This window comes from Lygodium microphyllum, chromosome 25, assembly GCF_053477565.2.
Source record: "Lygodium microphyllum isolate KBCC chromosome 25, Lygodium_microphyllum_v1.1.10, whole genome shotgun sequence".
In the NCBI taxonomy this organism is placed as follows: domain Eukaryota; kingdom Viridiplantae; phylum Streptophyta; class Polypodiopsida; order Schizaeales; family Lygodiaceae; genus Lygodium; species Lygodium microphyllum.
The window spans coordinates 114670732-114695621 of record NC_141159.1 but is presented as its reverse complement, the minus strand read 5'-3'; the positions used below and the strand labels follow the sequence as shown (position 1 = coordinate 114695621).

Genomic DNA, 24890 nt, shown 5'->3' with positions numbered 1-24890 from the left:
GAGGCGCCTCTTAGATTGATTCATTTTGATCTTTGTGGGCTGACATCCACTGCTGCCTTGAATGGCGCACTATACTTCTTCTTGATAGTGGATGATCATTCTAGATACTTGTGGGTGTACTTCCTCAAGCATAAATCTGATGCTCTCACATACTTTTCTACTTGGGTGCTGCTAGTTCATAACCAGACTGGTCGTCATGTTAGTTGCATGAGGTGTGATAGCGGTGGTGAGTTTATCTCCAACGAGTTCTCCGAGTTTCTACAGCAGCATGGCATTTCTCGCCAGCTCACCTCTACCAACTCCCCTTCTCAGAATGGAGTTGTAGAGCGTAGGAACTGGATAGTCATGGACATGGCACGCTCTATGTTGTTCTCAGCAGAGCTTCCTAAGAGCCTTTGGGTCGAGGCTGTTAACATTTCAGTATACATCCTTAACCGGTGCCCGCCTGCGGCTCTTCCTCAGAAGACCCCGTATGAGGCATTCTTTGGCTCTCGGCCTATTATTTCCCACTTCAAAGTCTTTGGGTATCGTGTGTACACACACACGCCTGACGCCAAGATAGGAAAGCCCACTCCTAGAGCTAATCTTCTTATTTTTGTGGGATATTCCTCTAAGGCGAAAGCCTATCGTTTGTTCAATCCTCAGACAAACAAGGTGATCGTTAGGCAGGATGTCATCTTTGACGAGAGGGATATTGTGCAATCTTCTGCACCGGCGATTCCTTCTTCCACATCATCGGAGATCGTGACCACTGAGCCTGGTCTACTTCCCGCTCCTGACCCTCCCGCAAATTCTTCAGTTTCTAGGCCCCCTTCGCAAGACCCGTTACCTTGCTGGTACCAACAGACCTTGCGAGATTCGGGGATCCTACCACCAGATTCCACTACGGAGAGACCTAGAAGATCTACCCGGCTTGCTCCTCAAGCACCATTTGCATCGTTTACAGCTGATTAGATAGCGCATTCTGAGCCGGATACATGGCAAGACGCTCTTCAGCACCCCCAATGGCGAGAGAGTATTGATTGAAATGCGACTTGGACATTGAAAGATCGTCCGAGCCACAAGAAAGTCATCGGGACAAAGTGGATTTTTAGGACTAAGCTAAAAGCTGATGGGACTTTAGACAAGTACAAGGCTCGCCTTGTAGTGCAAGGGTTTCGACAAAAGCATGGCATTGATTATGAAGAGACCTTTGCCCCTAGTGCACGGTTGACTTCCTTTCAGTTGCTACTCGCGCTAGCCGCTCACCACGGTTGGCCGATACATCAAATGGATGTCGAGAGTGCCTTCCTAAATGGTTTTCTCGAGGAGGAGGTCTATGTGGAGCAGCCACCAGGCTTTCCTACTAGCAACCCGAGGAATAAGGTATTCCGCTTGCATAAAGCTCTTTATGGGCTGAAGCAAGTGCCGCGGTCTTGGTTCCATAGGATGGATGAGTTCTTACAGACTCATGGATACCATTCTACCCCTTATGACCCGAACTTATATGTTCGATCTACTGTCGAGGGGGTTAGCTATATCCAGGCTGTATTTTTGTGTCACAGCAGAAGTATGCACTTCAACTCGTGGACCAGTACACTACGGATCAGACATGGCCAGTGGCCACGCCTCTTGATCCTACTGTCCACTTGTCAAAGGATACCCTAGGACAGCCCTTCGATGACCATACCTATCGCTCTGTTGTAGGAAAATTTCTTTGGTTAATTCACACTAGGCCAGATTTAGCTTACTCAGTTAGTATACTCAATCAGTATTTCACAACACCTAGGATGTCACATTGGACTGCATGTCTTCGTGTATTGCGTTATTTGCGGTGTACTTTTTCTTATGGCCTGACATATGGTTCTGGTTTATGTTTGCAGGGGTACACTGATTCTGATTGGGTAGGAGATCCTGGCACCCAATGTTCCCATAGCGGCTACCTCTTTACCTTGGGCACGGCTCCCATTTCTTAGTCCAGCCGTAAGCAAGAGATGGTGGCGGCTTCCACGGCTGAGGCCGAGTACCGGGCTCTCTTTGATGGTACCACCCAGGCCATCTATCTGAGGAGTCTACTAGCGGCACCTTATTTACCATGTGACTCTCCCACAGTTGTCTACTGCAACAACCAGAGTGCCATTGCCCTTGCGGGCAATCCGATCATCACACCACGGACACGGCATGTGGAAGTCCACTTTCACTTTTCCAGAGAGCAGGTTGAGCTAGGCCCTATTCGCCTAGAGTTCGTGCCTTCATCAGATAATTTTGCAGACATTTTGACCAAAGTGGTCAACCGGCCGGTTCTTCAATACCTGCTACCGAGGATCAGCTTGGATACACCCTCCCCTACTTCTTCAGCTTGACGGGGAGAGGGTGCTTCCCTCTTGCTTTCCCTTCCAGTTTGAGAGGGGGTGGCTTCTACTCTTGATAGTGACAGTAATGATGCTTACATTTTTTAGACATTACATTCATTTATTCTTTTGTATTGTATTATGGACATTTGTAACTTCATCCGCGCTGTCAAGATGACATGATTGTAAAAGGGCACTTGGACAAGTGAACAATTCCCCTGCAAGGGCAATGTCCAAGTGGCACCGTTGCATAGCATTTTGCAGGAGTATGTCATCTTGCATCTCCCTTTGCATTACCCCCTGCATTGACATTCTGTTCATGTAAATATGCATCTATGCGCATTTATCCCTCTTCGGTCTTTTGGAGTGGTCGACTCTAGGATCCACCATATTCGTGGCATAACACATGGCAGTTCTCCTAAAAGGCAGTTTCCTTACCCTTACTTGCTTGCTTACTTACTTGCTTTGCTTATCTTGCTAAGCCCACCATCATCTTCTTTTACTCTACATATATTCACCACATGATTGGCACACACACACACTTTTATCACCCTTAGGCACTTATCCTAGTCAGTGTGAGGGATTGGCTTGCTAGTTTTGTGAATGCCTTGGGTTTAAAACTCTCTTTATCATTTCCTATCTGTCACTTAATCGACCGCTTCCCCTATATTCCTTATGTATTTTCAAAACACTTTTCCAACCCAAAAAAAAAAAAACAAAACACAACCAACACAGTCCATTGTTGTATCCATCCGTCTTTGTAAGACTTGGTAGGCCCTTGGACAACCGATGTGCACCCTTGGTCCGATGCCCTAGCCTCTCTAGGGTGATCACTTGGGCTCCCTTGGTAAGATAACCATCACCTCTATAACCTTGGTAGGCCACTAGGCAACCGATGCGCACCCTTTGTCCGATGCCCTGGCTACTTTGGGGTGGGGCGCCTTGGGGTAAATCAAAATTTAGGCTGGCCTACTTTTCTAGCCCTATTTTGGGCCTGAGAGGGGGTGTTGTGCTAAGAAATGCACTTAGTCACTTAAACAGCCCCAAAACATGCTTATTTTAGGTTTATTTTAGCCAAAACCCTAAAATGGGAAGCGGATCGAGAGAGTTAAGTGGGAGAGAATCTAGAACCCTAATTTCCTATAAATTGGCAGCCAGCCCTTCACTCTTCCCTTAATCTCATTTGTGCAGATTTCAAGTGTTTCAGCTTGCTACCCACACCCCGTTTGCGGAGGACATCTCAGTCAAAGCTATCCATTGCTGTCTCCATCAGTTGGCGCTTGATGTCCAGCCCTCTTCACGCAGTTTGGAACTGATTTCAGTTAGGCAACTACTGTTCTTGTGCAAACCTACTATTGTACAGCCTGTCACGTCATCACAGTCCTGCTGCCTACATTTTCAGTCTTTCTCTCTTGCAGGCTGTCATGCCTGCGTTTTTAGTCTTTCTCTCACCTGCTGCCTACGTTTTTAGTCTTTTTCTCTCTTGCAGGCTGTCCTACCTGCGTTTTTAGTCTTTCTCTCTCCTCACTACTGTCTACATCAAATCCAACTTCTCACTACTGCATTTGCTGGTGTTCAACATCCAGAGGCTGCCTTGCTGTGATTCAGGATTCGTCCGGAGTATGACACACTCTCCAGCTCATTACCCCTGCCCTGATCCTTGAGATACAGGAGTTCGAGGTTCAGTATTCATTCACTGCATAGTGTGTTTGCTGCATGAGCATCGTATTATTCAGTAGTTATATCACTTCATTTATTCACTGTGTTCATTGTCTCTGAGTTACCCTAACCCTAACTGTGTTCTTTTATCAGTCTGTGCTTTGTCATACGGTTTCTATTTATGTTTCTGTGTTAGGGTATTTCTTAACACCACACAGCTACTAGCTCTTCTGCCCCTACGTCTCGATACACTTTCTCGAGACAAGCACAGATGTTGCCACAAGAGTTCTTCCGCAGTGGCCCCTGGTCCTACCTGAGAGTTGCAGAGAGTGGATAGTTCCCACTACCTCAAAGCGTGGAGAGTTCCCAATAAGTGTGCGAGCTGCCCAAGAGTACCTTTCCTACCCGTTGGGCCTGGGTGGGAGTGAGCTTGTGCTCTTGTAGAAGTAAGATGATCCGTCCGGCAAGGGCAGGCTGTAGCCTCTCTAGAGGTTAGGGCACACAACAGGTTCTGGGTGGAGATCGTGGATGGACTCCCAGAGGTAGACTTCAAGAACATTGGAGGAGACTTCAACAACCTGAAGGCTTTGGAGGACCAGCAGGGCAGAGGCAGAAACTACCGGGGCATGGCCGTACGGTTTGCCCTCTGCTCACCCATCAAAATCCCAGGTGGACGCTCCACTCTGTACTAGAGCCCGGGTCTGTGAGGAAATCAACCGACTTTCGCCAGTTGATTTTCTCTCCTGCTCTGCAGAACAGAACACCTCAAGAGTCAGCCTCACTCTCTCTAGCATCAACTCATCGTTCTCTATGTAGAGTGATGTATCATTTGCATACTTTGAGTCTAACAACTCAGTCTCCTCTCTCACGGGAAGTTGGACGCCGTGTAATCTGCTCACACGTGACCTGAGGAAATGAGACATCGCCTCTGCAAAGAGTAAAAATAGGTACGGGGCCAGGGGGCAGCCCTGTCGGACCGATCTCTCCAACCGAAACTCCTCCTCTCGCCTACCATCTATGAGAACCTTGTTGGTGGCCGATCTGTAAAGTGGGGAGACCCCGCGAATCCAAGCTTGGTGGAGACCCAACCTCTCTATGGTGCCCTCTAGGAAATCCCAGTCCACCCTGTCATAAGCTTTCTCGAAGTCCAAGAGTAGTACAACCAGTTTCTGCCCACTGTGCTGATCCCACTCTGTCGCCTCAAAGAAGGTGAATACATTGTCGAGGATGCTCCTATCCTGGACAAAGCCTGTCTATGTATCATGGATGATATTTGGAAGCATGGGGCATAGTCGCCTACCAAGAATCTTTGACAGTGCCTTATAGGTCATTGACAATAAGGTGCTCGGTCTCCACTGGGAAAGCTTCAACCGGTCTTCCCCTTTGGGGAGAAGACTGATAAGGACTGCCGAAAGGCTCCCTAGCATCTGTCTTGAAGTGAAAATCTCCTGGAAGGCCATCAGTAGGGGTTCCTTCACCACTTCCCAGTAGGTAGTGAAAAAGGCCTTAGAGAGGCCATTCTCTCTCAGGCATTTCTGCCCATCCTGTGTATGGAAAGCCTCCTCCAATTCCTTCTCTATGAAGGGGGCTAGGAGGGAGCGTCCCATCTCTGTGATGAGGGACGAGATGTGATCCTAGACCTACTGCCTACATCGCTGTCCTCTAGATGAGGCTGTCTCCTATTGGAACAGGGGTTGTACTAGTCGGCGGCAATCTCCATCACCTCGTTTGGGCTAGAGCGAGTCCTCCCACACCGATCTTGAAGACTGCGTATCTGCTCTCCTGAGGTGTGAGGTTGGTGCGCCTAGAAAAATTCCCTGCACATCGTGTCTCTCTTTCGTGCCCAGAAAGTTGCCGAGGTGTGGAAAGAGAACTCTGAGTGCATGTCCTCTAGACCAGCAATAGCTGCTCGTGCGCACACCTATGCGTGGAGGGTGGGATCCCCTGGTGCCTCTTGTAATAATCTCTGTGTGGTTGCAAGGTCCCGCCGGAGTGCTCTCTCTTCCTCCTAGCTCTGTTGCCTGGCTTGTATGGTTGCCTCTTGGCAGATTTTGCTCGACTCGGCTAGGATCCTCTGCGATCTGGTTCCTCTTTCCCCACTCCCTGGTCCAAATCTGCACTATTTGTCTCATCACCTCCTCTCTCCTATAAATCGAGTCAGCGATCCGACAAGATTGAGTGTCTAGGGTAGATGGTGGGGGATCTAGTGTGAGGAGAATCGGGCAATGATCGGTCAATGTGGTGCCTGCCAACTGCCCAATCTGGCCTCCACGAGAGCCTCCCCACTCTCCCACATAAAACCTGTCCAACCGCTCTAGCAGGACTCCACCTAGCCCCCTGTATCCCCAAGAGAAGTCCAACGACCTCTCCCTCCTGTGGAAGTCAGGGTCTCTCCATGCATCACGTGCTCCTACTGCCAGTAGAAAGACCTTCCATGTCTCCTGCTCCTCCCCGGCCATGCCCCGGTAGTTTCTGCCTCTGCCCTGCTGGTCCTCCAAAGCCTCCAGGTTGTTGAAGTCTCCTCCAACGATCTTGGAGTCTACCTCTGGGAGTCTATCCACGATCTCCACACAAAACTTGTTGCGTGCCCTAACCTCTGTAGGGGCATAGACATTGAGGAGGGAGATGTTGATCCGTCCGGCAAGGGCAGTCTCCTACATTCTTCTGCTCGCAGATTACAGGCTAGAGGCTCGCGCAGATTCCGTCTCTGTTCGCAGATTTCAGACAGGAGATCGTGCAGACTGCAACGGACTTCGAAGTGAACAGCAGGTTGCATCGTCTAGGTAGAGACACATAGTTCAGCGCACTGCGCCCATGTATATATCTGCATATCTTTGTATACAGCACACTTTATACAGCAGATCTTCATCTTCCACTGTCTCTTTCTCTCTTCTCTCTCTCTGCGTTCTCTCTCTCTCAGTCCTACACTTCCGCACCGCTGCACTCTGACAGCGCCCCCACATCCAGTGGGCTAGTTGGGAGGCCGGCCCGGCTTGTACCATCAGGACATGGCAGGAGGTATACATGACGGTGGACGAGGAGGTGCTACAGTGAGTATCAGGCTGCCAGAGAGGAGTGGAGCTGAGGAGAAGGGAGATAGGCGTAGCAATACCTCAGGAGTGGCTTGCTTCCCCAAGACGAGAACCGATAGAGCCCGGGGAGGTATGGGCTGCTAGGTTTTCACCAGCAGGCATCCCCCTCCAAGTGGCAAGTAGAGTAGGCAGCGCTCCACCTGGGACCCTGTTCACCATACAAGAGGGGGGGCGTTTGTGTTAGCAGTCATGCCTTGTCATCTCCTGCCTGTGAGCCTCAGTCTGAGTCAGACGAGGACTTTAGGAGCTCTGACTTGTCTATCACTTGTTTTGACGGAGGAGGTAGCTCATTCTAAAGCACTCAGTTTATTGCATTTCAGTGCATTTTCTCCTCCAGTCGGGATTTTATGTGCATTTCCCGGGGCACTTTCTGCATTCTTCAACCTGCCTCACCTGCCGGACATTGTCCACCCTTTCCGGGATTTTTCTGAGCATTCTTGGCATTTTTACCAGCATTAAATGCTGGTCGGACATATTTATGGCCTCAAATTTCAGGTCGGCCAGTTTTTGGGTTTTTTGGCTATTTATAGCCATTTCCCACTTGGCAGTCAGTTGTATTATCATCTTCCCTCCTTCTTTGGCAGGTGCACACTCCGACTCCGTCATCTTCCTCCGTCTTCGGTGCTGCCGTCATCATCAGCCTGATCTGGTGCCCTCATTGACGCTTCGGGCTGCGTGCAGGGACTGATCAGTCCACAATTTTGTATTCAGCATTCATTACAGTCAGTGCAGATTTTCTTCCTTCATTTTCTGCTGTCTCTCTCTCCTCCTCTGTGTTTGTGTTCTTCTTCCGTTGCGCACTCTCACATGGTATCATCGCCTGACTGAGAGCACGGAGGACCTAACCTTGTGGAGAGATACCTCACCCCTCTTCTGCTGCTGTCGCCTCATCTCCAACTGCCCAGGCGGCCCCTCCAGGTGGCCATTCTTCTTGCGTTTGCTGCAGACGACTACTCCCGAGGCTGCCACGTCATCAAGCGACCCCTCTTGCTTGCGTTTACCATCAGGCGGCCCCTCCTTCAGCTGGGGGACACATCATCAGGCTGCGTTTTGCAGATCTGGTGGTCGTTTCCACTCCTGGTGGCTCATCTCCTGCTGGCGACCCACTCCCAGGCTGCGTTTTGGTGCTGGCGGTTTCTGTTCTGGTGATCTTCATCAGATACCCTTGCGTTTTGCAGCTCCAGGTGTTTGTAGGCTATCATAGCCTGCGTCTTGGTGGTTGGTGACCAAACTGCTGGTCCTACTTCGGCTTCGGCACAATTTTCTTTGGTGTTTGGTGTTTTGCAGATTGGAAGATGTCTTCTCATCAGTTTACGGGCTTTGATGACTCAGATGACGAGCTTTTGTCTCGACACTCATGTGAACGGAGGCGTGATTTCTATCACGAGGACCGTCGTCCAGAGTCTATTCCTCTTTCCCGTCCCCCTTCTATTCATGTATCTCGGCGATCCCCTTCCAGTGGGCCGAAGATGCAGCCTTTGGTACCCCCTGTGCAGGTACCCGTACTTCCTCAACTGCCCCAAGAGGACCGGTTGGATGGCTCCAACTTTTCTCTCTGGTCCTGCAAGGTGGAGTGTATCTTGGACTCCTTCGATCTTTGGGAGCTTGTTTCTGTTCCTATTCCCCGGCCTAAGGCGGATCCTGCAAATGGGACATCTATGGATCATGCAGCCTTATGGGATCGGCTCAATTCTAGAGCCAGATCTTTCCTCTTTTTGAGTTTGCAAGATTCTGTCCTTGTTCATGTTCACAGGTTGAAGACTGCAGCAGATGTGTGGAGAAAGCTCGCGTCTCTCTATCAACAGAAGACGTTTGCCCACCGGATATCTCTTGAAAAGAAGTTGCGGATGCTCGCTATTGATAATAGTCCTTCCATGAAGGACCACATCAACAAATTACAGGATATGAGGGATGAGCTTGCATCCCTCGGTCGGATAATATCTTCTGAAGATATGGCTATGATTCTTTTGACTCAGCTGCCATCGCCTCGGTTTGATGTCTTCTACACCAGCCTTCTTACATCGAGGACCCGTGAGAAGCTTCTATGGGAGGAGCTATCCCCGCTTGTCTGGGAGCATGACGAGCGACTCAGAGAGGTCAGTGCTAGTGGATCCGACTCCATTAGAGCCTTTGTTGCAGGTTCAGGAGGACAGAAGAAGAAGAAGAAGTGAAAGGCTAAGAAGAAGGACAATTCTTCACGCTCTGACTCAGATTCAGAGAGACTGAAGTGCCCACACTGTGGGAAAGGGACACATCCCGAGGAGAAATGCTGGAAGAAGTACCCTCACCTTCGTCCGGGAGCGAAGGGTGGATCTACATCGGAGCCTTCTTCTACCTCTACACCAACTGTTACCCATGAGTCAGTGTTCCTTCATATCCATGCTTTGGAGGAGGATCCTTCTTCCGTGGCTACAGTGTCTTCTGCGCAGCCTTGGTTAGTGGACAGTGGTGCTTTGTTACAGGATCTCCGTCCATCAGAGGGTTCAGTCACTGTTGGTGACATTTTATCGGTGCCTATTAATGGTGTTGGCACATTGCCTTTGTTTCCCGACCGACCTTCAAGCTCCTTTTCACAGGCCCTACATGTTCCGGATTTGGGCATTCCCCTCCTCTCAGTTTATGGCCTTACGAGGCTTGGCACACGAGTGATCTTCACCGAGCATGCCGTTGTTATTGAGGATTCTTTTACAGGAGCTATCTTATCTACAGGTTGGCAGGAGAGCGGGCTTTACAAGCTCCGTTCCCCTTCTTTGATGCAGGGTCCTCCGAGGCAGTCTATTGCTACACCCGTTCCCGCTTGTGCACCTTCTATTCCACAGGTTTCTTCCCATCCCCCACCTCCTCCGGTGGTTCCCTCGTACCCCCCATCCCTTTCAGAGGGGGACGATCTCGGTGATGCGGCTGTGGATTCCCTAGCCCCTAGTGTTTTAGAGGGGGATTCCCAGGATCGTGAGGAGCTCCTTCAGCAGCAGTCTACATGGACGGACTTCATCGACCTTGGCATTCCTCTTGCCACCCCAGGATCCGTTTCTCCCTTGGCCTTCTGCCACATCCAAGATCTGAGAGAGGGTGTTAGCAGTCATGTTTGTCATGCCTTGTCATCTCCTGCCTGTGAGCCTCAGTCTGAGTCAGACGAGGACTTTAGGAGCTCTGACTTGTCTATCACTTGTTTTGACGGAGGAGGTAGCTCATTCTAGAGCACTCAGTTTATTGCATTTCAGTGCATTTTCTCCTCCAGTCGGGATTTTATGTGCATTTCCCGGGGCAGTTTCTGCATTCTTCAGCCTGCCTCACCTGCCGGACATTGTCCACCCTTTCCAAGATTTTTCTGAGCATTCCTGGCATTTTTACCAGCATTAAATGCTGGTCGGATCAGCATTAAATGCTGGTCGGACATATTTATGGCCTCAAATTTCAGGTCGGCCAATTTTTGGGTTTTTTGGCTATTTATAGCCATTTCCCACTTGGCAGTCAGTTGTATTATCATCTTCCCTCCTTCTTTGGCAGGTGCACAATCCGACTCCGTCATCTTCCTCTGTCTTCGGTGCTGCCGTCATCATCAGCCTGATCTGGTGCCCTCACTGACGCTTCGGGCTGCGTGCAGGGACTGATCAGTCCACAGTTTTGTATTCAGCATTCATTACAGTCAGTGCAGTTTTTCTTCCTTCATTTTCTGCTGTCTCTCTCTCCTCCTCTGTGTTCGTGTTCTTCCGTTGCGCACTCTCACAGTTTGGCCCTTGACAGAGGGCAGCAGGATGAGAGGATAGCTGTCCTTTCACGAAGGAGGATCCGGGTGGTTGGCCTTTAGGAAAAGTCACGGTGGCTGGACCCTTTTGTCTTCTGGCAAGAGCTCAGGGAGTGGCACCTCTGGATCTGGAAGGGTAGGCCACTTGATGAGCTGGAATGGAACCCGAGAGAGTGGCTATGGCCGGCCACAGTGGTCGCCAAGAAGCCACCGAGGTTCTTGGAGTACATTGCCAGGATTGGCAGACACATACTGATGCAGGAGGATATGGATTGGGCGTCGTCTCGTAGTAGGCACTGGATGGAGCATGGCATCACGAAGCCTTTTCGAGGGACCTTCTAGCGCCGCCTATGGGATAGCTAGAGGCCGAGGAGGGTATCGTATTTCTTATGGCTGGTGGCACATGGAGGCTTGGTGGTGGGAAGTTGGCTTGCCCAGATGCAAGAGGGAGGTTGTATGTGCTGCACACAGCAGCCTCTGGAAACACCAAAGCGCTGCTTTTGGTCGTGTGAGGCAGCGCAGCTCGTGTGGAGAGGTGCATGCCACATCCTTTTCCGTATAGCACCCAACCTTGGATGTATCTCATGGAGAGCTTTTTCTTGGCAAGTAGTCAGCCAGGGCCGCCACCTTCTGTATGAGGCCGGGATGCAGGATACGATATTCTTTATCGAGACACGGTTGTGCGCAGTGGTCGGTTTGGAGGCTCTACCCATCCGCCAGGTACTGGAGCCCACTACAAACCGCTCAAAGGTATGGGAGATCATTGGGAGTCTTACTAGTTGGCATATCTGGAAGGCGCAGTGTCAGGAGGCTATAGGCGGAGAGACTTTCAGTACAAGTGGCCTTAGCAAAGCTCTGGACCTCCATCATCCACTCCCTCTGCAACTCATGGGATCAGGTGCAGGGTGATTCCAGGGCTCATCAAGAGCTCCAATGTCATTTCATGCGCACTTGGGGCGGCTAGGACCTGTTTTTCGTAATGCAGGCAAGCAGCCCCAAATGGCGATACACCCCCCCTCCATGGCTTCTTGCCCCCATCCCCCCCAGACCACCTTGAGAGGCTTGTATACATGATGTACTTGTGACTTTCATCAGCTCCAGCTAGTCTATTGAGCATGAGCACTCCGTTGTAATCAGTTTTTCTAAGTAATATAATCAGCCATATTTTACTAGAAAAAAAAACTACAAGCACAATGGACTGAGCAATATAACGGAAGATCAATACATAACCAACCAAGATGCATACATCATTGATATCATGACAGAGATAGGTACCGGCCCAAAAGTAATGTTAGATCAGCCCGCTAAGCATCAACTGCATACATAAAGCATGACAAGACTATATACATGTCACCAAGTCCCATTGTCGCACTATAAGACCCTCAAGCTCAACCACGTAACCAAAAGCTCAATGTAATCTCCAAATGTCAAGAAGTGGCTTCCATCGGAATGAAAGTCGAATGCCAAACAGGCAAACAAAGCTCAAACATCATATGGAAGGCATCCATACATCCAAGATCCAAGTAGCATACATCCAGGAGCATCCGACCCAAGTATCTTGCAAAGCTCTTACTAGAGCATCAAATAACCATACATAACAGTGAATGACAGCCAATGTCAAGATTTAAAGCTCCAATCTCAACTCAAATGTAATCCAAAAGCATAACCAAGCATATAACATGAACCATAAGCATCGATATATCACCCAAAATAATCGGTAACCACCTGGGAGCAATAGGCATATGCTTTCACTGATAAATAGCAGTCAGCCCTGTTATAAACAGCAATGAAAAGCCTCTGTAAAATTGAGCAAAAGAGTGCTCAAATCAGTCCAACGCCATCTCACATCAATGTCATAGCATCCCCCAAGTATCCGACATCAATACATAAGCATACGGACATCCCGGGAAGCATATACAAGCTCCAATGTCTGAGAAAGCTCTGTTCAGACCTGTATAACAGCAGGTCTGCTGTTTATGACAGCAGGTCTGCTGTTTATGACAGCAAGGAATGGAGGTTGAGAGCTCCAAGACTCAAGTGACCAATGGCGGGGAGTGTCAGGGATGATTGTCAAGAGCAAAGAAGAGTGCCAGGAGCTAGAGGACAGGGCAGACTGATCAGGAGGAAGGGGGCAGCAAACAGGCACAAATCACACTGAGTTTGCTGCCCCTGTTGCTCCTCCTACTGCTAGTGATGAGTGCTACTGAGCACTTGCCGAAACTCGGGCAATGGTCTTGAAGCTCTAAAACAAGCCTCAAGTGGAGGGAGCAACCAGGAAAGAAGCGGGAGCAAGATTCATACCTTGGAAAGAAGAATCCATGGCTGCCATTGAAACTGTGAGCTGAAGCTTTTCTCCACAACCTGAAGCAATACCGGGTCAGGCTAAACCTCTCAAGGAAGATGGCTCTAATATCAGTTGAAGGAAGTGAGCCCTGAAGTAGCACGGAGTGGAAGTCAGAGCTGTGGGAGAGAGAGAGAGAGAGAGAGAGAGAGAGAGAGAGAGAGTTATATGAACGTCTACAAAAGGCCAACTTGGCCTATGAGACCAAAAGGTTACATACAAAATGTTTGGGAAGTTTTCCAAGTCCTAGTAAAGCAACTATCTAGTGTTATGGTGAACTAGGTGAGTAGGTACAAAATGGTATACAAACTCAATACAATTTAGATGCACTTCAAGTGCAATGTGGAAAGAGAGAGACACAATGTGGAAACTCCAACAGTCATAATGTGTGACCGGCCTTCCCTTTATTCAAATGTCACAGTAAAGAATGAGGTGATTGTGATGGGTGCCCACCACCTGCAATGTACAGGTGTGCCGGTATGCGGGTACTATAAGTGTAACTAGTACACGGGCAGCTAGGCACAGGCACCTTTACCTAGAGATTGCAAAATAGAAAAGATAGCAAAGAGATGATGGTTTTGTTAGCAGTCGTGTCTTGTGTGGTCATCTTCTACCTATGAGCTTCACAGACAAGGACATTAGGAGCTCTGACATTGTCTTTGTCTGTCATTTTATGTGTTTTAAACACTTTAGGTGGAGGGCACATTAGTGCATTTCTTTTTGTACACTTTTGGCTATTTTTTAGAGACTTGACCACATTTAGGGCTTTTGGTGATCACCCAGCCCTCCTCATTCTCATCCCCCTACTACCATCTGGTGCCCAAACTAATGCATGGAGTTGCGTGTTGGGGCTAACTGTTGCAGCCTTGTACCTTCAGCGATTGTAGTCACATTGTTCCTTCTCTCTCCTACATTCTCTTTGTCTTCTCTCTGTGTTTACTTTCCTCTTTCTGTTGCACTCTCACATGTGTTGAGCTAAAACACGCTTTTCAGCTAATTAACATTCTTAAAACATCCCCGAAACACACTTAATTAATGAAAAACCCAAAAAGGGGAGCGATCCGAGAGTTTCAGTTGTTCCCCAAAAACCCTAATTTTTTGGGCACCCTTCAACATTTATAAATAGATAGGCTGCCCCCATTCAACCTCATTCCCGTCTGTGCAGGTTTCACACCCTTGAGTGCAAATTTCAGCCATCACTCTACCTCTACGTGGCTGTCCAGCCTTCGAGACTGCTGCCACCTCTCCATCAATCCTTGCAATGCCCTGGCGCCTTCCTCCAAGCTGCATTTGGCATCTTCCAGCCATCACCAACGTCTTCCTACACACTCCAATTGCTTGCGTTTGGTGTCTCTTCCTCCACATGACAAGTGTTGGTGCTCCTTGTCATCCAAGCGACATTCATAGTTTGTGTTTATACTCGTTTGGGGGCCGCCTTCCATCTCCACTGCTTCTCCTACTAGCATTTGGTGCTCCATGCCCTTCTGGCATCATCATTTTGCAGACTACACACTCCGACTCGTGGTCACAGACTTGGGATCCATCTCCAGTGGATGTCACTCTCCGACACACTCCTCTGCCCTTGAGTATCTATACACTTACATTCATTTGCAGTATTCATTCACTTCAAAGTTGTGTTCTTCTTTCCCTTCTTCAATTTGTGTTTGAGTTTTTGAGTTTTGAGTTTTGCGTTTAGGGTTTGAGTCTGTGTCTGTGTATGTGTCTGTCTCTTTGTGTTTTTGTCGTGGTCGTACACTCTATTTCCTCGGTGCAAACCCTAGCAGTTTTCCTTACATGGTATCAGAGCCAATGCTCTTGTAAAGAGTATCCTACGGATATTGTGGAGAGCTAGTCTTTGTGCAAGACACACAATATAACTCGTAACCGAATCACAATGTCCCAAACACCTTCTTCTCCAGTTCCTATGATGTCCTATCAAGCTTCTCCATCACTGGAGGCCTTGAAACGGCATTATGGACTCAGTGAGGAGGACGACGCTCCACTTTCACCTTCACCTTCTTTTTCTACTCTATTTCAAATTTCACTAACATGACAGAGGAGGACTTTGAGGAGTACTATCGCAACAAGTATGGTAATGTTTACACCCCCCCTACAAGCTTTGCTACTACATTCGGACCGGTTGGCAAGGCTGGCCACCTCTTCGATCATGGAGGACATATGGCATTTGGAGCGTCTCGCCAACCATCTTCATCATGTCAGCCAGGTCTAGTGTCACGTTTGTACAACCCTTTTGAGTTGAATGAATCAAAACCCTCGCCTATTTCTTCTTTTGAGACATAGGATCCGGATGGCTTTGCGTATGTGAACTTTAATAGAGGGAGCTCATGAAGCAGACGGAATTTAGATACATCTATAGCTTCTGTTCCATTTGAGCATGTAACACACACTTCTCAATTCCTTCCCATCCCACCCTCTTCTACCTCCACCCTTGGTCATCTCTCTTCATCCTTTCAAAATTTCGGATTATACTCCACATCCGCTTCACACATACTAGGGGTTGGATCTTCCATCTCCGCTCCTAGCACCTTCTCCTTCTCTATCCCATTCTCTACCTCTTTGCTCCATGGTACTTCATTAGGGGGAATGCCACCCTTTAACGCAATGCCTCTCACCTTTCTGCAAATGAGCACACCCATGGCACTTGGGATGGCTGTGATGGGCATCCCCCTCACTACCCCCAGATTCACCTCTCACATGACCACTCAGATGCAAGGGATTCCATCCTCTGCTTATGGTGCATCATCCCACTTACCTTGGGTTATATCTACGCAAGGATTTCCATCTTTCGCTCCATGTGTTCCCATCCCACCTCCACCATGGGCTACTCATACGACTACCATGCCCATATCTAGTCAGCCCATCCCGACCTATGGATCCACCTTACACACTACCCGAATGCTTCATGGGCACTCTACGGCCCATTCGCAAGTGCACTCCACTCCCCCATCTCACCCCCATTACACTTTTTCACACTACCCATCTCCGAGCACTATCACTCTTGTTGCAACGCCAAGAATACCTTCACAGATAAAACTCGTTTTAACGGGTCGAATTTCACCACTTGGTCAAATTTCATGCAACAAGTACTTGAGTCTCAGGGTCTTTGGGACCTCGTCATTGGTCTAGAGCCTATGCTAACCAACAATAGCAAGAACTCACCAAATGCGAAGACAAGCCAATCAAAGAGTGACTCCTCTTGCTTAAATGGAACCAAAGAATCTAGACCTATCTGGCAACAACTCCCTAAGAAAAACCGGTTTTGCACACATTGCCAAAGAGCAGGCTATATGGACAAGGAGTGTCACTCCAAGGCCCAAGGTCTTCCACCTAAAAAGCCTCAGCAGACCACTGTGATTGCACAGTCTAGTGGGGCTACGCCTTCCGCTCCTGCTTCATCTGCTCCTTCAATACCCATTGCTGCTGCTGGACATGTGGCCCAAGCACAACCTCAGCAAACAGTCTCTTTCACTACCCCTGAGGGACTGGCTGATTGGTCTACACGTCCCGATCCCGTTGCATTTCATGCATCCATCTCACCTTCCTCTCCACCTCGTCAAGCATTCCCTTGGCAGAGACCTACTACTAGACCTTCGCGATGGTGGACACCTTCTTAGACTAGAATGTCTCTAGGTCCTTTAGGATACATTAGGTTAATCTAGCATCCATTTTTCGCACTCTTAGAAACAGACCCATGGGATTCATTGTCCTTAGCTTTTCCATTTTTAAGTCTTCCGCTGCATTTACTCGCGCACACACACACATTCATTGCATTGTCTTTTCAGTTAAATTTTCTCTGTTATGTTTTGCTTTGGAGTATCTCATCATTGACCTCTATGTTTGCATATTCTCATCTCTTTTGTAGGGTTTTGTCTTTCAGTGTAGGGCTAACTTGCCGATTGCTTTGGTCCTACCTGGGCTAGAGACATGGGGATGCGCACCGTTCCTTTCATGGTTTCATCATCCTAGGAGTGCTTGCTCTTCCTCTAGCATGGAGGTTTTTCCTCCCGAGGTGAATCGTGCAGCATCTCTCTCGATGCTATCATGGCGGTGACTTTTACCTTGCTCTTCTAGCCGGGTGCTTCATCCACTTCATCTTCTTCCATTCCTTAGGGTCCTCAGCACCACACAAAGACCGACATCAAGCTCCTCTTCCTTCTTCCGCATTTACATCCAGGTTGAGAGGGGGTTCCTACCCTTCTTGGTATTCTATAGGCTCCAGCACTTTCTCTTTGACATCAGCTTCTCCCCTGTTGTACTTTCCCCTTTGCATTGCATGATTTCATCATCTTTGTACTAGGACACTTAGACAAGTAAACAATTTTCCCACAACGGACATTGTCCAAGTGGCACCTGCTCCATGAGCATTCTTCAGCATGTAGCATACTTTGCATCTCATTGTGCAAAGCACCACTTGAGCGGATCCTAAGTTGTTTTCAACGGCGGATGTTGACACCACACCACCATACTTCCTCATCATATTTTTCCTCATCATCGACACCCTTGAGTGGACACCTTGGGGTAAGTAAAAATCAAAGTGGTTGGCCTAACCTTTAGACTCCATTTTGGGCCTGAGAGGGGTGTTGAGCTAAAACACACTTTTCAACTAATTAGCATTCTTAAAACAGCCCCAAAACACACTTAATTAATGAAAAACCCTAAAAAGGAGAGCGGTCTGAGAGAGTTTCAGTGGTTCCCCAAAAACCCTAATTCTTTGGGGGACCCTTCAACATCTATAAATAGACAGGCTACCCCTATTCAACCTCATTCCCGTCTCTGCAGGTTTCACACCCTTGAGTGCAGATTTCGTCCATTAGTCTATCTCTACGTGGCTGTCCAGCCTTCGAGACTTCTACCACCTCTCCATCAGCCCTTGCAATGCCCTGGCACCTTCCTCCAGGCTGTCACCCATTGTTTGGCGCCTTCCTCCAAGCTGCATTGCATCTTCCCGCCATCGCTAGCATCTTCCTACACACTCCAGTTGCTTGCGTTTGGTGTCTCTTCCTCCAGGTGCGATAGGTGTCAGTGCTCCTTGCCATCCAAGCGACATCCACAGTTTGCGTTTACACTCATTTGGCGGCGGTTGACGCCCTATTTTCCTCTGCATTTATTGATCCCTTTCTCTACCTAGCATTATGTGTGCCCTTTGGCATCGGATACTCCCCATCTACTTTGCCCCAATCAATTTTCTTCTATATTGTGGCCTAACAAAGCCCAATTATCTCGAGGACACCTCTTCTTGGTCACCTTTATTCCAGTGGCAACATCCTCTTTATTTCTTGCAAGTACTTTATTGAAGGACATCTATGGCCGATGTGTATGCTATGGGGGATTGTATGGTTCCATGATCATTCAGACCGACCACCATCTTATTACTCTTTCCTATTATATTCTTCCAAGGCTTCTAGTCCCCAATTGGCATTGATGGCATCTCCTAAGCAAGTGCCGATCCTACCCTCCCTCTCTCCGCATCCAACAAGCTGGATGGGACGAACTACCCTCTATGGTCGTGCCACATGGAGTGTCTCCTCAACAATTGTGACCTTTGGGATTTTGTTACGGTCCCTATACCCTGACCTACCATGGATCCTTATGATGGTACGACTATGAATTCGGCAGCTCTATGGGATCAATTGAATGCCAAAGCCCGCTCCTCTTTCCTTTTGAATTGTACAGATCTTGTGCTCATGCATGTTCAACATCTCCACACTGCTGCAAAGATTTGGAGATTGGCATCTCTCTTCTGGATCTTGACATTTGGGCATCCCTTATCTCTTGAGTTGCAACTACAACAACTTTCCATCGTCGCAAATTCCCCTGTGATAAGGGATCACATCCACCGAATGGAGGAGATTTGGGATGAGTTTGCATCCCTTGGTACAAGCATGTCTTCCAAGAACCTAGTTGTGACACTTCTCTCACATCTTTTGCCACCGACCTATGATGTGTTCTACACCAATCTTCTCGCTTCTCGTAGCCGGGAGAGACTCACTTGGGAGGAGCTGGTCCCATTGGTGCTTGAGCAGGATGCGCATCACAGTGAGCCAAATTCTTGAGGAGCTGGTGCACATGGCCGTGCTTGTGAGGGTTTATCTACACGTACAGGACACGCCAAGCTAAAGAAAACGAAAAGAAATAAGTTGGAGTCCTCTTTCGACTCTAATACAGATTTTGTGGGGAAGCATAGATGATATCCCATGTGTCCCCATTGAGGGAAGACCTCATAGCCCAAGGAAAAGTGTTGAAGGATATATCCTCGCCTTCGTCAAGAGCAAAGGGTGGATCTACATCGGAACCTTCATCTACCTCTACTTCGTCACCCGCTATTTCCACTTTATCAAGTGGAGGAGCCTTCTTTGACTATCTCTTCCTCTAAGCAACCTTGGCTCGTTGCTAGTGGTGCTTGGAGTCCTATGCTACAAATTCTCCATCCATCTGAGGGTATCATGACTGCTAGTGACATTTCCTCATAGTGCCTATTAGTGGTATTGGCACCTTGCCTCTATTGTCTAACCGTCCATCGAGCTCCATTTCTGAGGCCCTATATGTTCCTAACTTGGGCTTCCCTCTTCCCTCACTTTATGGCCTTCCTAGACTCAGGACCCACGTTACCTTCATCGGGCTAGCCGTCTTTAGTGGGGATTCTTCTATTGGAGCCACTTTTGTGACAAGCTGGCAAGAGAGGTCTATGCTCCGTTCCCCTTTCATTGTACAAGGCCCTCCGAGGCAATTTTCTATAACCGCACCCGTTCCCAATTGTGCACCATTTATCCCACAGGTTCCATCCCATCCCCCATCATCTCCTCTAGTAGTTCCCTCGTACCTCCCATCCCTTTCAGAGGGGAATATCGGTGATGTGCCTGTGGATTTCCTAGCCCTTTGTGTTTCAGAGGGGGATTTCCAAGATCGTGAGGAGTTGCTTCAAGGTTTTCCAATCTATTTTGGGCCTTTCTTTCATGCGACTACCCGTTTTCTTCATCATCAAGTCACCATTCCCTACCGCTTGGCCCTTGGTCCTTGGTGTTTCTATGCAACTTATGGCACCTTCAATAGTTCCTCGGTATCGTCTCATAGTTGGATTAGAGGCTTCACTCACCCATCCCCACCTAGAGTTTTCTAGCATGATCTATTCAAGGCCTCTCCACTTCCATTGCTCTTTGATGGCCTTTCGTTTGATCAGTGTCTTGCTCCTTGGCTAGCTTTCTTCATCGACAAACTACATCAGCATTGACACTCTTCCTATCACGCTCAAATCCGCATCTCCTTTGGCCTTCCATGACATCCAGAACCTAAGAGGGGGTGTTAGCAGTCATGTGTCTTGTGTGGCCATCTCCTACATATGAGCCTCAGTCTAAGTCAGATAAGGACATTAAGAGCTCTGACATTGTCTTTGTCTGTCATTTTCTGTATTTTAGACACTTTAGGTGGAGGGCACATAGAACGTCTCTTTTTGTGCACTTTTGGATATTTTTTAGGGATTTGACCACATTTAAGGTTTTCCCTTTTTCACCTATATATAGGCAGCCTACCCTCCCACTTTGATTATCCATTATCCATCATTGATCCTTCGTGATCAGCCAACCCTTCTCATTCTCTCATCCCCCTGCTACCATACGGTGCCCACACGGATGCGTAGAGATGTGTGTTGTTCTCTCTAAATTCACTTTTCTCTTTCCGTTGCGCACTCACAGGTTCGAGGTACAATGCAACTAGTGCAGGCTGTAAACAGGCTAACCTGCATCAGAATGCAAGTGTATAGGACTAAAATGAAGGCGCCAAGCAAGCTTAATCTCAAAACCATGCTCCTCTTCAAACAACTTTGGCTCCCACTAAGGCAAACGATACTGTGTGAGAGTATGAAGTAGAAAGGAAAGTAAATACAGAGTGAATAAAGGAGGCTGGAAGAAATGCGGAAAAGAGAAGGAACAATTTGACAAAATACTAAAGGCTCCAATAGCCAGCCCCAACACACAACTTGGAGCATCATTGTGGACGATAGACAAAGACAAAAGAATGAGGATGGCTGAATGAAGAATGGATGAGTGGAGTAAGGCAGGCTACCTATAAGTAGGCAAACTATTGCCATACTAGCACACTAGTTGAACGAAACCCAAAAAGGGCACGCAAATCAACCCACCCACTAACAAAATGGCCACCATGCAAGAAATGAAATGCACTAGTGTACCCTCCACCTAAAGTGTCTAGGACATATAAAATAACACACAAACACAATGTCAAAGCTCCAAATGTCCTCCTCTGACTGACTAAGGCTCACAAGCACGAGATGAGCAGTATGCATTATAGATTTGGGGACAAAATCAAGACCGATTTGTTGCTATGTATTAAGGCATACAACATATATGATTTGTTAGATCTACTAATCATGATTCCCAAAAATGGTATTTGAGCCAATAGTCATCACCAAATACTAGCCTAGAACCTTCCCCATCTGAGCATCAGCATTTTATATTCTAAATTCGGCAGCTATTCAGTAAATTGAAAGAGATTAAGTGCATTATGGGAATGTGGCTTGACCATTTAAAAACATTGGCCTGGAAGCTCATCTGAGGAATAGTCGCCCCAATTATCCATCTGCTAATTTGGTAAAGTTATCTCCAATGTGGTAAACAGAGGGTTTGAAGATGGTCCATCAAAATGCAAATTCATCCTCCATGTAGCAAGGCTCCAACAGCCAGGGGCAACACACAGCTACGAGCATCATTGTGGACAACAAACACAGATAGAAGAATGAGGAGGGCTGGCTGAATGAAGAATGGATGAATGCAGTGAGGCAGGCTGCCTATAGGTAGGAAAACTAATGCCACACTAGCACACTAGTTGGACGGAGCCCAAAAAGGGCACCCAAATCAACCCACCCACTAAAAAAACGGCCACCATGCAAGAAATGAAATGCACTAGTGTACCCTCCACCTAAAGTGCCTAGGACGTATAACATGACACACAAACACAATGTCAAAGCTCCGAATGTCCTTCACTAACTGACTGAGGCTCACAAGCACGAGATGAGCAGGATGCATAAGATTTGGGGACAAAATCAGGACTGATTTGTAAGGGCCATTCAAAGAATAAAAATCAAAAACTATCATCCATGAAAAATTGTCACGCCTTCGATGACCCTTAGTACATCTGATTGGAAAGCGGCAAAATGCTGAAGAATGTGCTTCTATTGGTATACTTCACAAGGGCCCTTCAAAGGAAAGAAAAAGAAAAATGACAAATTATCAAGGGCACATCAAACTTAAGGATTAATTATCATACCGAGCGCGATTCACCGATTCTGTAGAGGACATCAAAGTCGATACCAGTATTGGCAAATACAGGTTCAGCCTCTGGGTCATTCTCTAGGCCCAGCAACTCATCCTGAAAGACATGAGACGTGAGATTCTTAAGACGATTGAAGCGCCTCGCAAAAGAATATGGTTACACGAGATTATTCACCTGCAGGTTCCAGAAGTGAGACCCCACAAAATTGGCATAGCTACCCACTTGGAGCGTGACGATTTCTTTCATTGGGACACTGGAAGCAAGCAAGCTCTCTCTTTCTCTCTGTGCTTCTTTTACGCACACTCTCCTCCTCCTCCTCCCTCTCTCTCTCTTTTTCTCTCTCTCTCTCTCTCGCGCGCGCGCGCGCGAAAGAAAGGTCGCTTCTAGCAAAATGGAGAACTCTTGCATGGTGTCATCACTTCACTGCTCAAACTATATTTGTTTCACGAGATCACCACTCTGCTTGCAAGTAATAGCGCCTCCGCCTAGAGGCAAAATTTGTTGGTGGACTCAACATGGTTCATTTGATCAACACGTGGAGGGGCATGCCTACTTTGAGCCACGAGACACACAAGTGAATTGACATGCCCAAACAGATGCAACAACTTCAAGTAGCACGGGGCTAAAAACGAAGGGCCCCTCTTGAGGTCCTGAGTATATTACGAAGGCAGCACGAAGGCTCGCAAAGGTAACACGGCGCGAAACGTGCAAGGCACAAGGTTCGCGGGCACGGGATGGCGCAATATCAACCTGCTCTCCACCACGACGCGACACCGCGGGTGAGGTAAGGGCTCATGGAGCTCAAAAATCTATGCATTGGCATGCATTTTTGCATAAACTAAAAACCCCTAGAGTTGTGTCTTGGTAGTAGGATTTTGTTTATTTAGTTATTTGTGTGACTAATTGACTTATTCTTTAGCTGAACTTTTCATGTTTGTCTAGAGTAGGAATTGTTTGTGTCGTTTCTTTGGATTTGATGTGCTTGAAAACTTGATAGCATTGGTCGAGATTGGTGTTTTTTTGGACAGATTGGAGCAAGAGTTTGTGGTAGTTATTTGACATCCTCAATCAAGTATATTTTTTGCCACTTGTCAAATACATTGCACTTGGGGGTTATCTCTTATTTTTTTCAATTACTTCCATGCCATGGGTTGGGTTAATGCACAATTACACCATTGTTGAGCACTAGCATGGCACGATGCCCGCTACAACTATATGCAGTAAACTTTAGATGCATGCGCACTTGAGAAAGCACCTTTTATTGTGCACACATTGTTTTTTTAAGCACACACGAGAGTTGGGATATTCTTCGCTAAATTAAGAATCTCAGGGCAAGTGGGAAAGATGGTTGGGTGAGTTTGAGAGTCGTAAAGGACACCTCCAGTTGTGAGATGGAATTTTTTATTTGGTCAAACATCATGAGAACCATTATTTTTCTCAATGTTTGTGAGAATTGGGTGGGTGGAGGGGAGCACAACAATTCTTTCTTCAATTGAGAGATGAGAGGTGAGGATAAGGAATTTAATTTAATAAAGGAATTGTGTTTGCATCCTACATAATACACGAACACTTATAGTCAAGCTAGTCACAAATCTTTTCAATGCATTCATCTTTCGTGTATTATGTCGATTAGCTAACTACAAGCATTGCTTTCACTTTGCATTTCTTCCAAAGCAAGATTGGTTGAGCACCTGGTACATCAACAAGGCATATTTCTAGTAGAAGCGCCGCATGAGGAGGTTTCAAAGAAGTTAAAGATGTTAATGAAGGCCCAAAGGGAAGCTAGGACACACTTGAGTCCTTCTTGGCATACTTTCTCTTATGATCAACATCGATATTTTATTTAGCTTAGTGTGATTTTGGTTTTAAGATGCTCGGTGATGTCAAAAGAGGTTTGGCTATGGAATTTTAAAGGGGTAGTTCCAGTGACAATATACTTCGGCATTTTGAAAATTATTGGACTCTAGGACATACTCAAGACCCAATAGTTGATTTAAGGGAGGAAGAAAAACTTTTGTAATTGAATTTTTTTTTCTAAAAATTTGAAGAAAGGTGCGAGACAAAACGTTAAAAGCTTTGCTTTTTAAAAAAATTAAGTCTTTTAAAAGCCTTAGGAGGGGCTATTGTAAGAAAACGAAAAGGTGGCTATGATGTTGATTGATTGTCTAGTCAGTGTGCTTGAAGGGAGTTGCCTATTTACATGTTTTAAGGCCTATGTTGTGGGCAAAGGGCCAGCCCTATCTAGATTGAGTAGAGCCAGTGAGAGTTGTGGAAGAAGACTAGCATGCAATCATGATTGTAGTGGCCATTGTGTGGCTGAGTAGAAAGAGGAATATGAAGAGCAAGCTGGTTGTCAGAATTGGTGGTTTGCATGTAATGGGAGTACTATTCTTGAATACAAACCTATGTGTTGATTGGTG

At 47.4% G+C, this 24890-nt stretch overlaps 1 protein-coding gene across 1 annotated transcript in view; it reads right to left on the bottom strand.

Annotated features, from left to right (window-relative positions):
• The window catches only part of LOC148014646 (plasma membrane, autoregulation-binding site, misato segment II, myosin-like, tubulin/FtsZ protein), a 119729-nt gene extending 96807 nt beyond the window's left edge, over nucleotides 1-22922 (bottom strand). Inside the window, exons 1-2 of the mRNA XM_087666477.1 lie at nucleotides 22645-22922; nucleotides 22465-22566 (exon numbers count right to left, since the gene is read on the bottom strand). Of these exons, the coding sequence (XP_087522603.1) occupies nucleotides 22465-22566; nucleotides 22645-22878 (336 nt within the window). The 5' untranslated portion in view covers nucleotides 22879-22922. The remainder of the gene's footprint in view (nucleotides 1-22464; nucleotides 22567-22644) is intronic.
• Nucleotides 22923-24890: the final 1968 nt, after the last annotated feature.